The sequence below is a fragment of the Erithacus rubecula genome (genome assembly GCF_903797595.1).
Source record: "Erithacus rubecula genome assembly, chromosome: 9".
Classification (NCBI taxonomy): domain Eukaryota; kingdom Metazoa; phylum Chordata; class Aves; order Passeriformes; family Muscicapidae; genus Erithacus; species Erithacus rubecula.
This window is the reverse complement of record NC_136660.1, coordinates 5,270,598-5,282,840: the sequence shown is the minus strand read 5'-3', so window position 1 is coordinate 5,282,840 and position 12,243 is coordinate 5,270,598. Positions and strand designations below refer to the sequence as shown.

The 12,243-nt window shown below is 41.2% G+C and overlaps 1 protein-coding gene across 1 annotated transcript in view; it reads left to right on the top strand.

Moving 5' to 3' along the window:
* The window catches only part of LOC306805061 (uncharacterized protein), a 51,641-nt gene extending 40,086 nt beyond the window's left edge, over positions 1–11,555 (top strand). The window contains exons 23-31 of the mRNA XM_079312376.1: positions 479–577; positions 1,268–1,504; positions 2,609–2,773; positions 4,100–4,295; positions 6,023–6,188; positions 6,981–7,162; positions 8,538–8,602; positions 9,752–9,869; positions 10,622–11,555. Of these exons, the coding sequence (XP_079168502.1) occupies positions 479–577; positions 1,268–1,504; positions 2,609–2,773; positions 4,100–4,295; positions 6,023–6,188; positions 6,981–7,162; positions 8,538–8,602; positions 9,752–9,869; positions 10,622–10,844 (1,451 nt within the window). The 3' untranslated portion in view covers positions 10,845–11,555. The remainder of the gene's footprint in view (positions 1–478; positions 578–1,267; positions 1,505–2,608; positions 2,774–4,099; positions 4,296–6,022; positions 6,189–6,980; positions 7,163–8,537; positions 8,603–9,751; positions 9,870–10,621) is intronic.
* Positions 11,556–12,243: the final 688 nt, after the last annotated feature.

Below are 12,243 nucleotides of genomic sequence, written 5' to 3'. Positions count from 1 at the left end.
TGCTCTAGAATTCACGAATCCAAATTACTGAGCTGCAGTTTGATCCTGTTATCTCCTCACAGATAAACTTCAGCAGAACAACACAAGTGGCAAGGGACTGTGAGAACCTACACTTGAATTTTTTTTTTTGTTTGTTTGTTTTGTTTTGTTTTGTTTGGTTTTGTTTTGTTGATTGCCAGTTGTGGTCACCAAAATCAAATTGTGCTGTATTTGCACATCCAGTCAGCAAAATGCAGTGTAGCTTCCTGGGTTTCTGTTAGCCTTCAGAGGTTATTCATTTGCTCCTAGGGGCATCCCACCTTCTGATCTACACCCCAGCTATGGTGAGGGCAGCTTGCACCGTATATTCTTGCTGCTCAGCCATTCCGTAACGGAATGTCCCCCTCTCTTTCCTGCTCCTTCCTCCCTTGTTTCCTTGCCCTCAGGGAGGAAGGCTTGCCTTGTCCATGCATGTTTTCCCCGTTTCCCTCCTCTCCAGGCCTGGTGAGATCCTCGGGCATGTTTGGGCCCACGCTGGGCTTCCTGCTGGGCTCGTTCTGCGCCAGCCTCTGGGTGGACGTGGGCGCCGTGGACGCGGGTACGGGACCGTGCGGGGTGTGCGGGGTGACAGTGGGGCCAGGAGGGCTCTGCTGCAGCAGCTCCCTGCCAAGAGGCTCCTCACCAGTCTCTGCCCCAAAAACAGGGGCTCTCCAGAGAGCTTTCCATGCTCAAAACCCACTCAGGTGGCAGCGTGTTAAAATCGGGTGTTGTGGTGTGGTTGGGACAGCCCTTGAAATAGATTCCCATCCCCACTGCACCGTTTTTATGCTTGCTCACACACTTGCTGTGCAGCTGAGATGAATAAAACCAACGAATGATTGGATAAAATGAATGAGTCAATGAATAAAAGGCCATTCCCATGTTGAGGGAATAGTGGAAGGCTCGTGGACACCTTCAACTTAGCAAAAAGTATGATCTCTTACAAAGCATGCTGCAAAGATTGATCTCAAAACTCCTTTTGCTGTTCAAATCACTAAAAAGTCTCTAATCCCAGGGAAAGTTTGAGGAAATTTGGGAAAAACTGTAGAGTTTGGGGATGGAGAAGGAGGGGACTCTGGGAGGTTGGGAAAAGGAAGGGGTTATTTTTGTGGTAAAGGGGTCCCTTTGCTCATTTCCCTCGGACAGTATTGAAGAACTGTGGCAAGGACATATATATGTATGCAGTAATATATAATAATCTGTAATAATTGCTCACCATAATATTTTCCTGTCTTTCTGTATTTTATAGATGCCATCAGCATAAATCCTAAGGATACCCGTTGGGTTGGTGCCTGGTGGCTTGGATTGCTTATCTGTGGGGCAGTCAACTTCATTGCTTCATTGCCTTTCTGGTTTTTGCCTTATTCCTTACCAAAAGAAGGAGAGAATGAAAACTTGAAGATGAGTCACTTGTCTGTTCAAGGAGATCAATGTAAAATAGAACCCCCAGCTCAGCCACAGCTGAAGTTCTCAGAGGCAGTAAAAGGTGAAAGATTGCCCTAATGTTTGCATATGAATTCTGAATATGGATTCATTGTGAGCTGAGCATGGACTCACATAGCCTTCAGAAAAATGCATATTTCCAGAGTGCAAATTACAGACAAAAATTACTAGTTAAGGGCGAGTTTCAGTCCTCTCCTGATGTCAGACCGCTGGAAAAAACTTGAGCTGTTTGACTGAGCCCCAGGGATCCTCAGTTCATAGCTGTGAAATGATGTATTACAGCTGCAATCCCATGATTATGAAGAGAGAGAGGGGAAAACATCCCATCCCTCGTTAATGCCCAATTCACAGCAGGCAGGCTCCTGTTTCACTGAGGCAAACGTTTGGGAAGGAAACATGGAGCACATGGAGACTGCATTAGATGTAGGAGGCACTCCACTGGGTTTGTAGCTGCTGTGTATGAGCTCAGGGATGCTGAATTCATCTCATACAGGCAATTCCAGATCCAATCAGCCATTGCTTTTTTTTTTAATGTTTTTATTATTAGACCCAAGGTTTTTTTCTGTATTTTTGTGCACACCTACAGTGGATGTGTTTTGAACTCTCACCTTTTTAAGCAGCTGAGTCAAGAGCCAGACTATAGTCTAAATGCAGGTGCTTATGTTCACTTTATTTAAATGGATTTTAATATTCCAGTCAAGGGTCCCAGAAATTATTCCAACCTTTTTTGAGCAGTCAGGTGCTTCTGTTCTCTAAACATCACCCTCATGTGGGGTTCTTGTGTGGTTGATTAAAGCTCCTGCTTTAGGGACCACATTTAACTCTTGGTAGAGGCTCTTAACTCTGTGCAGACATTGGGCAGGTGTGCTGGGAGCTCAGCACCCCCAGAGAGGAGCCCTGTGCCCCACAGAGGATAATCCAGGATCCCTGAGTCCCAGCTCAGCATCCTCTGTGCTGTTTGACCCTGCTCATCCTGTAAGGCACGTGTTGGCAACGAGGAGAACTCTCACTTGAGCAAGCATGGGTTGTGGTAGGCACAGAATTATAACCTGCAACACAGCCACTAATTAAATCCAAGTTAATCTTACTATCTAAAGGATGCCAAAACAACTCTTCTCTGTATTTAGCAGATTTCTCTCCATTGCAGATTTCTTGCCAGCAGTCAGGAAGCTGTTTGGAAACTCAATTTTTGTGGTGTTTGTCTTCCTCACTATTCTGCAGTACAATTCCCTTGTGGGGATAATAACCTATGAGCCAAAGTTTATGGAGCAGCAATTTAATGTATCAGTGGCAAAAGCCATCTTTTTAATTGGTAGGTACCTGCCCTATTTTCAAATTCCACTGTCAAAAAGGAAGCTTTTATTTGATGTTTTGCCTTCTGTTTTAGGAGCTTATGTTAACTTTTTTTTTGGTTAAAAACTGAACATATAGTTGTGTCCTAATTTTCTTACTGTATTTTGGAAATTGATGTTTATTTTAGTGTTAATTTTCCTAGTGCTGCTCATTCAGTAAGCTGGAGCATTATTAAAAGTATGTGGAAGTGTTTTTCATATTAAGATTTGGGTTACATGTCTGTTTCTGTGAGTGAAAACCACAGGTCAGTCATCAGCTGCACCTAAGTAAAAAATAATAGAAATAGAAATTTAAAGTGTTTAATAAGATGTTTGATCTTTTCTTCCTTTTCAGAGTAACACATTGGTATAAATATTCTTTCATTTTGATTTAAAATCCAAATTTTATAAGCAATAAGGAACCAAAATGAAAAAAAAATTTGAGTCACTTCATTACTTTCAAAGCTCTTCTTCTATTTACCAGTTCCTTCAAAAATAAGTACTTTGCAGTGTTCTACAAAAAAAGGATGTTGAAATGTTATTAATCTTACAGTGATTGATATGGTCTCATAATCTGGAAGGAAAACTAGGCTATGTGAGGTCACTGCAGAACTGATATTGCTTTAATTTAATCTGAGGACACAATGCCTTAGTCAGCTATGGATGTGGGATGAACTTTCCTATCTTTTTTTCTGAATGCTGATAAAATTTGACAGAAATTACCAGGAAAACCAACAAAGTGTAAAGCCAGAAAAGGCAAACCCCTCCCAATAACACCTTGTGAAACCTCTCTGTTCAGCAAGTATATGTAAGGAGTGGTGTTTGTGAAATACTGAACAGATTAAATCTAAATGCAAATCATCTCATTATTCACTGTCAGATTGAAATGGAATCTAGTGCAGAACCAGATGCAACTTCCCTTTATATTCCATTTTGGAGACTTTTTTGTAGCTTTGACAAACTTTTAGGTTTTATTTTATTAATGAAGTGCATATGAACTAAGACATTATCATTCACTCCAGTTTCTAATAGGCACCTGTATAGGTTTTATTATATCTACATACAAACAACAATACAGTGAAAATGCAGCAAATATTGAAGAACTAAGATTTCTAAAATCATAATATGATTTGACAAAGAAAATGGGGATGTGAAATTACTAGAACGTAATATAAATCTTAGAACCTCAAAGAATCAGCCCCAAAAATAGATACCTGTTATTTTAAAAATACTAGAACCGGATATTTATTCTAAAAGAGTCAATGCAAGTGAGAGCAGTTACCATTTTTCTTGCTGTCTATTTACAGGTGTGGTACTTTTACCTGTCACAATCCTGGGGATGTTTCTAGGAGGCTTCCTGATCAAGAAATTGAAGCTGCACATCACTGAGATGGCCAAGTTTGCCTGCATCACCTTCCTGGTGGCGTATTTGCTGAACCTCCTGTACTTCAGCTGCAGCTGTGAGGTGCTGCAGGTGGCAGGGCTGACGGTGCCCTACTCTGGGTTTGTGTCCCCTCAGCTCTGGGGTGCTCCAGCCATTTGGCACAGCTGCTTCTCTGGGAGTCATGCACGCAAGAAAACCCCAAGTTTTGAGACAGAACTGCTGTCTGAAGTCATACCTAAAGCTGGGGATGGGGAAAATGTGCCAATTTTATTTTCCAAATTTTGTTTCAACTGGACATTTCTCTAAACTCCCTATTTCTTTTCCCTAAATTCTGTTACTGACAAAATACCTACATATTTTGGCCAATTGCTAATTAATTTTTTTTAATGACAGTCAAATTAGATTTCTATATTCTCTTTCAAAGCTTTAATTTGGAGATGTCTCCCCCTCAGGCACTGCCTGCAGAAGGGACCATGGCTAGAGCAGTTTATGAGCCCACAGGGGGTTTGCCAGCCCCCTGTGGTCCCTGGGGCTGCCTCTGCCCCATTTCTCATCTGGAAGGTGCAGAGTGCTGCAAACAGAGGTTCCCCTCCCTTACTGGGACCATGGCTCCTGCTGCCTTGAGAACCTTTTCCAGGCTCTGCCACAATTGCCTACTGTATAAATTCAGCTCGGTCTGCTCCAAATTTCAAGGGATTTTAAAGGATTAAACTGAATCCAGCAGGACTGGCTGGATTTTTAGTTCAGACAGAAACTCAGCCCTGTGTTTTTTGAAACTGAGCCTATCCTCAGAGAAATATCTAAGTTATCTTGGTGAACCTGATGTCCAGTTCAACTTTGAGCTTCATTTTTGCCATGAAAATATTTCAGAGGTTTGTGCAGTGGAGATAATCCTGGTTGAGTGCAACATCTTATACTGCAGAGTGAATTAAAAATAAGCATAAACAACAAGAGACCATATATTGAGAGCAATCACAGTTTCTCCAGGAGAACTGAGTCTGGAGAATTTAGCACATGCTAGTGTTGTTTCTGGTTAAGTGACTCATTTAGTGCTTTCCCTATTTAACAATTCATATTTTGAAGACAAGCAACAGCCTAATGAGGGCTAAATCCCTCAGTTATCTTCCCTTCTAAGAGACTTAGGGGAAATGTAGCCCACATGATGTGTGCTTTTGGCTGAGGGAAGGAAGAAGGAGGAAGAGAAATCAAGTTCTGAACATATTTAACTTACATTGTGATTGACTTCACAGCAAGGATGATTTTTAGATGGTGGACTCCTAACACTTTCTGGGAACTGAGCACTGCTAACACATGCTAGGAGTGTCCTGATACAGTCACCTGGATCCAGGGAAAAAAATGTCAAGTACATCTTGCTGTTTTGGTTTTATGTAGTTTTACATCCCTACCTCTATCACCTGGATATGATATGATATGGTATGATATCCTGCTGCTGAGGAAAAGTATGGTCTTTTCTTGGGCCATGTCTCTGTGATAAGAGATTCTAGGAATGATTTTCTTGTTCTTGTGGTGAGTTTTCAAGTGCAAAAGTAATACCAGAAATTCCTGCCCAGCCTTTTCATTTTTGTGCCTTCTCAGTGACAATCCATAGAAATGTTGATGCTTGATGAAAAATCCCAACAAATTATTGTTTTAGCTGAAATCACCTTAGTGTCCATATGACAACTTCACAGTGCATTGAGTGGTAGCAGATATCTGTCCATTTTGATTGCTTCAATTTCTCCATTTATTCCTCATTACTCCCGTGTATATATATGTAAATATAAATATTTTTTTAAATATATAATCCCACTAAATAATTCCTTAATTTCTTTCTGTTTTCCTCCAGAACAAAGCACATTTCCTCCAGCAAGCACGTCTATGTGGTCAGCTGCAATGCTGAGTGCAGCTGCAAGGTGGACCAGTGGGACCCTGTCTGTGGGGATAATGGGATCACATACATGACAGCCTGCTTTGCAGGGTGCAAATCTTCATCTGGGACAGGAAGGAATATGGTAAATATCCAGGCAGGCAGATGGCTGTGCAGTAGGACAAGGAGCAATGGTTTTAAGTTAAAAGAGGGTAGCTTTAAACTAGATACAGGGGAGTCATTTTTATCAGCAGGAAAGCCATTTCCAGGACTTCAAATAATCTTACCTGAGCAAGACTATTAAAAACACTGTGTTTGCAGAAGAGTGTGCAAATGCTTGTATCTTCTGGCAGATGCAGAATTGCCTTCATTGACAATACTGAAAAAGACAAGCAGCATTATCAGACTTGTATTTATACATCCTATCAGTGGTCTGGCTTCCCTTCAGGAAAATTTGCTTTGAAATCCATGTCTCCTGCTAACTTCAAAGCCCTCTATCAGTCCAGCCCCAAATGATGTTTAAACATATAATGATATATACACATGATTGCATATTTGGTCCACACCTCTCTTTTTTCCTTGTTGTTGTTGTTATCCATCTTCCTCATGGGATACTTGATCTGAATGGCTGGATAGCAGCTCACATCTGATTTTGTTAGCTTCCACTCATTTTAAACACACACAGAGCACCTTCTGCTTTAGCAAATAGCATAGCTAAAACTAGGATTCCAGTTGCTTTGTGTCTCTGGAGCAGCTCAGAGAAGCTGGAGCATATCAGTGACCTGGCCTTCAGTCTGCAGAGATGCTTACAGAAGTTTTTTCAGCATCAACAACAGCCTGGCTGGTATGGGGAGTGAAAAATCTAGCTGCTGAAGTGATTATTTATATCCATTGAATTCTGAATAAATAAACTCTTCTTCTCATCTTCTCCTTTCAGGTGTTTCACAATTGCAGCTGTGTGGAAGGACAAGGGCCCAGGCTTGGCAATTCCTCTGCAGTTTTGGGACAATGCCAAAGAGAAAGCTGTACCAAAGCCTTTCCCTACTTTTTAGCATTACAGACTGCATGTGCATTTTTTTTAGCCTTAGGAGGCACTCCTACATACATGATTATGTTTAGGTGAAATACTTTACCTAACCTTGACCATAAAGCTTGGGGAAAGAGAAGCAGAAAATGATATATACTATTTCATTCCTGCTGTAAGGAATGGCATGTGGATCAAACTGTGCCCCTGAGGATTTGCCTGTACTCTGAAATCAAGCTCTTTTCAGAGGCAGAGCAAAATATCTGTCCAGAAATTTAATTCTAATTTGATGCTGAGTAGATACTTTGGTGATGAAAGGGGGGGCATTGTGCTGATTACCAGTGCTGGGTATCAATTCTAGTGATAGGAATGTTTTCACCAGAGCATTGGACTTGAAATGCGATGCAATGCTAAGCCATAACCAATGCTGTTCACATTATTCAGAGAAAAGCAGGTACTTTGTTAAGCCTTGTGGCCTCACAATGTCCTCTGTGTTGGGAGAAGTCTGATACTCCCTTTTTCTGGTCAGCTGATAGGAGCAGCATTATAGCAGAAATGTTTTATTAAAGTTTTCATTCCTTCAGTTAGAAAGCAGCGCCCCTGTTTTACATTCAGGAGAAAAGAGAGTGTTCTGTGCATGGCATGTGGAAATGTCTTTGTCCTCCTGCTCAGGGGTGGATCACAATCACAGTGGTGACTGAGTAACTTGGCAAAGCTGCTGCCTGCCTGCAGTGCTTCTGAGCACAGTGCATTCCTGGGTTATGGACAAGACTCCCTTGGCTGGCCAGTTTTCAGAACCCTAATGTGTCCAATGAGAAGCCTTTGGTGCTGATGCTGAAAAGACAACAAACTCCAGTGCAGGGAGCAGGCTGGGCACAGCAAGGCTCCCTCCTGTCCCTGTGCCAGCTCAGTACTCCCTCTGGTCTTTGTCAGTCCTTGCAGCTCACCTGATGGACACAGGCTGCTTTCCACTGGTAAGGAATGAGGTGCTGTTATGGCAAGGTCGCTGACATGGGCTGTGTCTCTGTAAAATGCTAGATGCAGAGGTGGGTTTGATCTAACAAGGACTGCACATCCTTGTTCCTTCTGGTCACCCCTGCAAAGTGCAGCCCCTCATAAAGTCAGGCATCTGCTTGGAGCTTAACTTATGGGCCTGAACTGTTTTGTTTTGGTTGGTTCGTTTTCATGTCCCTGTGCATCCTCTCCCAAAAGTATTTACACCCTGTTTTCCTTTGGCTCAAGATGAGTTTCTGTAGATTATTCCATTTATTTCAATGAATGTTCTTCTGTGGAAGGAGACTCTACATCTCAACTCTAATTTTGGCCAATGTTTTCAGTCAGGGCTTGAGTGGGCTGTGCTGGGTTAGCCACAGTTCCCCAGCAGTGGAGTGGGGCATGTGCAGATGCTCACAGCACCACTGTAGCTGCTTTACTCTGTTCCTCAACACACTGCTTTTCTTTCCTTTCCAGATCTGTTTCTCCAGACCTGAAATCCTTTGCTGTTGGGATAGAAACTTTGGGTGGTAGAGTACTAGGTAAGACTTCATTTCTTTGTGGTTTTCAAGTGGGTAGTCAGAGAAGCCAAAGAGCCAGACCAAAGTTAGCCATTGCATTTTTCTTTGTAAGTAGATTATACATTTCAAAATGGTTGGAGAAGCTTGCTATGTATTTCCTGGTATGTATTAGCATATTCTGATTATATCTTCAGATTTTTTTCTGTACAATGAAAATAAATTAGACAAAGTAAGGAAATTTCATTTTACTTTTGAGTTGGTTTTTTTTTTGTTTTTTGTTTTTTGTTTTTTAATTGTGGACACAGCTACATGAGCTTCATCAGTCTGCATATCCTTAGCACCCATCCTCCCTTTTGCTGACCATTATTCACCTAAAGCTCCCAGGTACTTTGCCTATTATTTTATTTCTTGAGTTTATCTGCAATAAACAATCATTTAAATATTCAGACACATAGTCTGCCGTGTCTCAAGCAAGCCTTGCCTCACTGTCCCTTGTTTGCTGATTTTGAGATCTCTGCCTTGCAGACCAGCCCAAGGAGTCATTTGGATCTCTTTTCCACTCTCTGTATTTTAGCTGAATACTGCAGGGAATCAATCTTCTACTTTTATAAGACATTAACTTCACAAAACTGCACACTCGCCCTCAAACAGCTTACTGATGACATTAAAACATTGCCTAAAAGAAATTCTTTCAGTACTACATAAATATACACTTATTACCCAGTTTCTGTGGAGTAAATGCTTAATTTCATCCCTTTGCACTGCACTGAACACCTTTTAGGGGCAAGCTGTTGTGTAAGATCTGAATAGATACATCAATATACATAAATATTAAAATGTCATGGCATGTAATTCCACACCAGGGATTGCAAAAGAAATGTTGATTATATTATTTCTTTAAGCAACAGAAGTTAAACTTCTAATAAAAATACCATTAAAGGGAATTGCTAGCATTTCCCTGCTGGATATTATTAAGCTATAATAGTCCATCATTTCAACTTTCTTTAACTACTTCCATAAATATTTTCACAAATCTTGTCATCTCAAAGCTGGAACTGGATGTTTAGGCATAATTTCAAAACCTGGAGATTCACTTCCTCATTTCTTTACATGGCATTAAGTGATGAGCTCTTCACCTCTGAGATCATGTAATGAGAATTTTCTTTGCAGGAGGACTCCCAGCCCCTATTTATTTTGGTGCCTTGATAGATAAGACCTGCTTGAAATGGGGGACAAAAAGCTGTGGGGGATCTGGATCCTGCCGAGTATATGACACAAAGGAGTTCAGGTAATCCTCCCTGGGGTTTGGGAATCTGGGCAGCAAGGAGCAAGGTGAGCTTTCCTCATCTCAGCTCTCTGTAGACTGATTGGGGTCTATCAGCACCACAGCTCCTTACTTTGACTAGACCTTAGTAGGTAAATAAGCCAAATACTTTTTATTCAATCTGATGCCTAAAATTGCAAGGCACTGCCTCAAGTAATGAGAATTAGTTCTTTTGTTGTAGTCTACACTGAATAAGAAAATAAGTGCTCTGAGTAATTCTGGGACACTTTGACTTTGTGGGATGCTGAAAAACTCTGGGTACATGTAGCTCTGGGGAGTCTCTCCCTCCTCCCTCATTTATTTGCCTCCTGTTGTATAAGACACCTCCCAAAATCCACTTGGAGGGAGGACACAAATGACTGAAGAACTGTGGCTGGGAGCCCTATGCCAGTGAGGAGATGGGGAAGGACAGGAAATAGGCAAAAAGCACCAGCTGGTGCAGCTCCTCTTCTGTCAGCCCTAAAATAGAGTCTGCTGAACAGCAGCACACTCCAGACATTTCTGCTGTAAGTCTCAGACCTGATTAGAGCCTATCTGGGGCTAAATATCACGAGGTCATTTGCTTTCTGCCTCCTATTTCTTATTTTAAAATGCGAAGAAATACCTAGCTGAGAATGGATGATTTTGTCAAACTGCTCCTTATATCTTACTTGGTTCCATACAGAATTGTGAAGTTTTATTAATATAAATATATTTTGTCTCTTTTTCCCCCCTAGGAATGTCTATCTTGGCCTCATTGCAGGACTAAGGGCAGGATGCTGTCTCTTGTACTTAGTGCTCTCTGTGTTAATTATGAAACGCTTCAAACCAGATGGCAAAGAGAGGACAGATGTGAAAAATGCGGAGAGATCAGCCAGCAAAGAACTAGATACAGCCAACAAAAGAGAAATTCTTCCTGGTTCAAGAACCTCAGAGGACAGTGAGGAAACTTATATGTAAAAAAGAAACAAAGTCTTTTGTAATTTTGCCTATGCTTCAGTTTTTCTGAGCACGAAAGGGGTTTGATTACTGACTATAACAACTAGTTTACATTTTGGGAGTTCAAAAAGTGTCTTTGAACATTGGCTTTTTATTTGCTTTACCCTGTCTTCCTTTTCTCATCTGAAACAACAATAAGGGGAAAAGGTGTTCAAAATTTTGGGGAACTCTCCCATCCTCTTGCTCTCAGTCCCTTTCTAGACCAACAGTAGGACAAGCCAAAATTTAGCAAGTGTCATAAATGTGATTATGATTAAAAAATGAAGAAGAAGAAATCCACAATAAGCTGCTTTGCCATTTTCCACTGAGGTTATTTCAAGTCCTCTTGCTCTGTATTTAGTCCTACAGCTCTCCATGGCCAATGAAGTTTCCCTTGGGTTACTCTGATGTGAAAGGTAGGGGGGTTTCCATGAGGTTTGCTTTGCTGTGGGGTTCATGGCCAGAATTGCTCCCATGTGCCATGGGACCCCCAGGGCTGTCAGGGAGCACTTTCTGAATTCAAACTTCACTACAACTCTGGGGTTTGGCTTGAAAGTGTTAAACAAAGTGGAAAGCAAATGGAGAAAGAAGTGTAATAATCTTTGCAGCACATCTCAGAAACGGGTTTGAGAACGATTACTCTGAACTGATGCAATAAAGTGATAGGTGCTTAAGTTTCTTTGATTTTTTTTTTGTTTGTTTGTTTGTGTGGAGGGAAGGGAGAGCATGTTTATCCTAAGGACTACTGTATTTGTACCACACACATATACATTTCCTTCCCTGTTTAAGGAACCTTCAATAAACCTTGAAATATTGAATACTTGAAAATTCACAGCTTTCCACAGACAAGCTTGTCCAGGGAGAAACTTTATTAAAGGAAGCTCCCAACAGTAACTAAATGGGGAAGGAAATCTCAAAATATTATTTGTGTCATATTTTGTTGAGAGCCCTCAGGAAGCACTTTTGTGATAGGACCAAACCTACTCAGAAAGCTCACTGTGGATTTTGTCTCCATCACTACAGGCATTTTGCTTTATTTTCTGCAGGGTATCTCTTCTCCCTTCAGTGCTGTGCAGGGGCCCTAAAACTTTCCTAATTTTAAACTTGTTTAGGATGTGGAATGGTGATAATAGACATAAAGAAAACCAACCACACTTTATCTGAGAAAGCAGCAGATCAGAGGGCTAGAGAGAGGGATTCTCCATATTAAATGATTTTATGACCTTTCTTCTATCATCTGCTCCACCTAAGTGCAAGAATGGGGATGGGAAAAGGATTGGTGTGATACTCACTGAAAGGAAGTTCCTCATATCCTGGCTTTTGGTGATGGGGCTGTTTGCATTTTATTGCTTAAAGACAGTGACCAGCACATTTAGACATT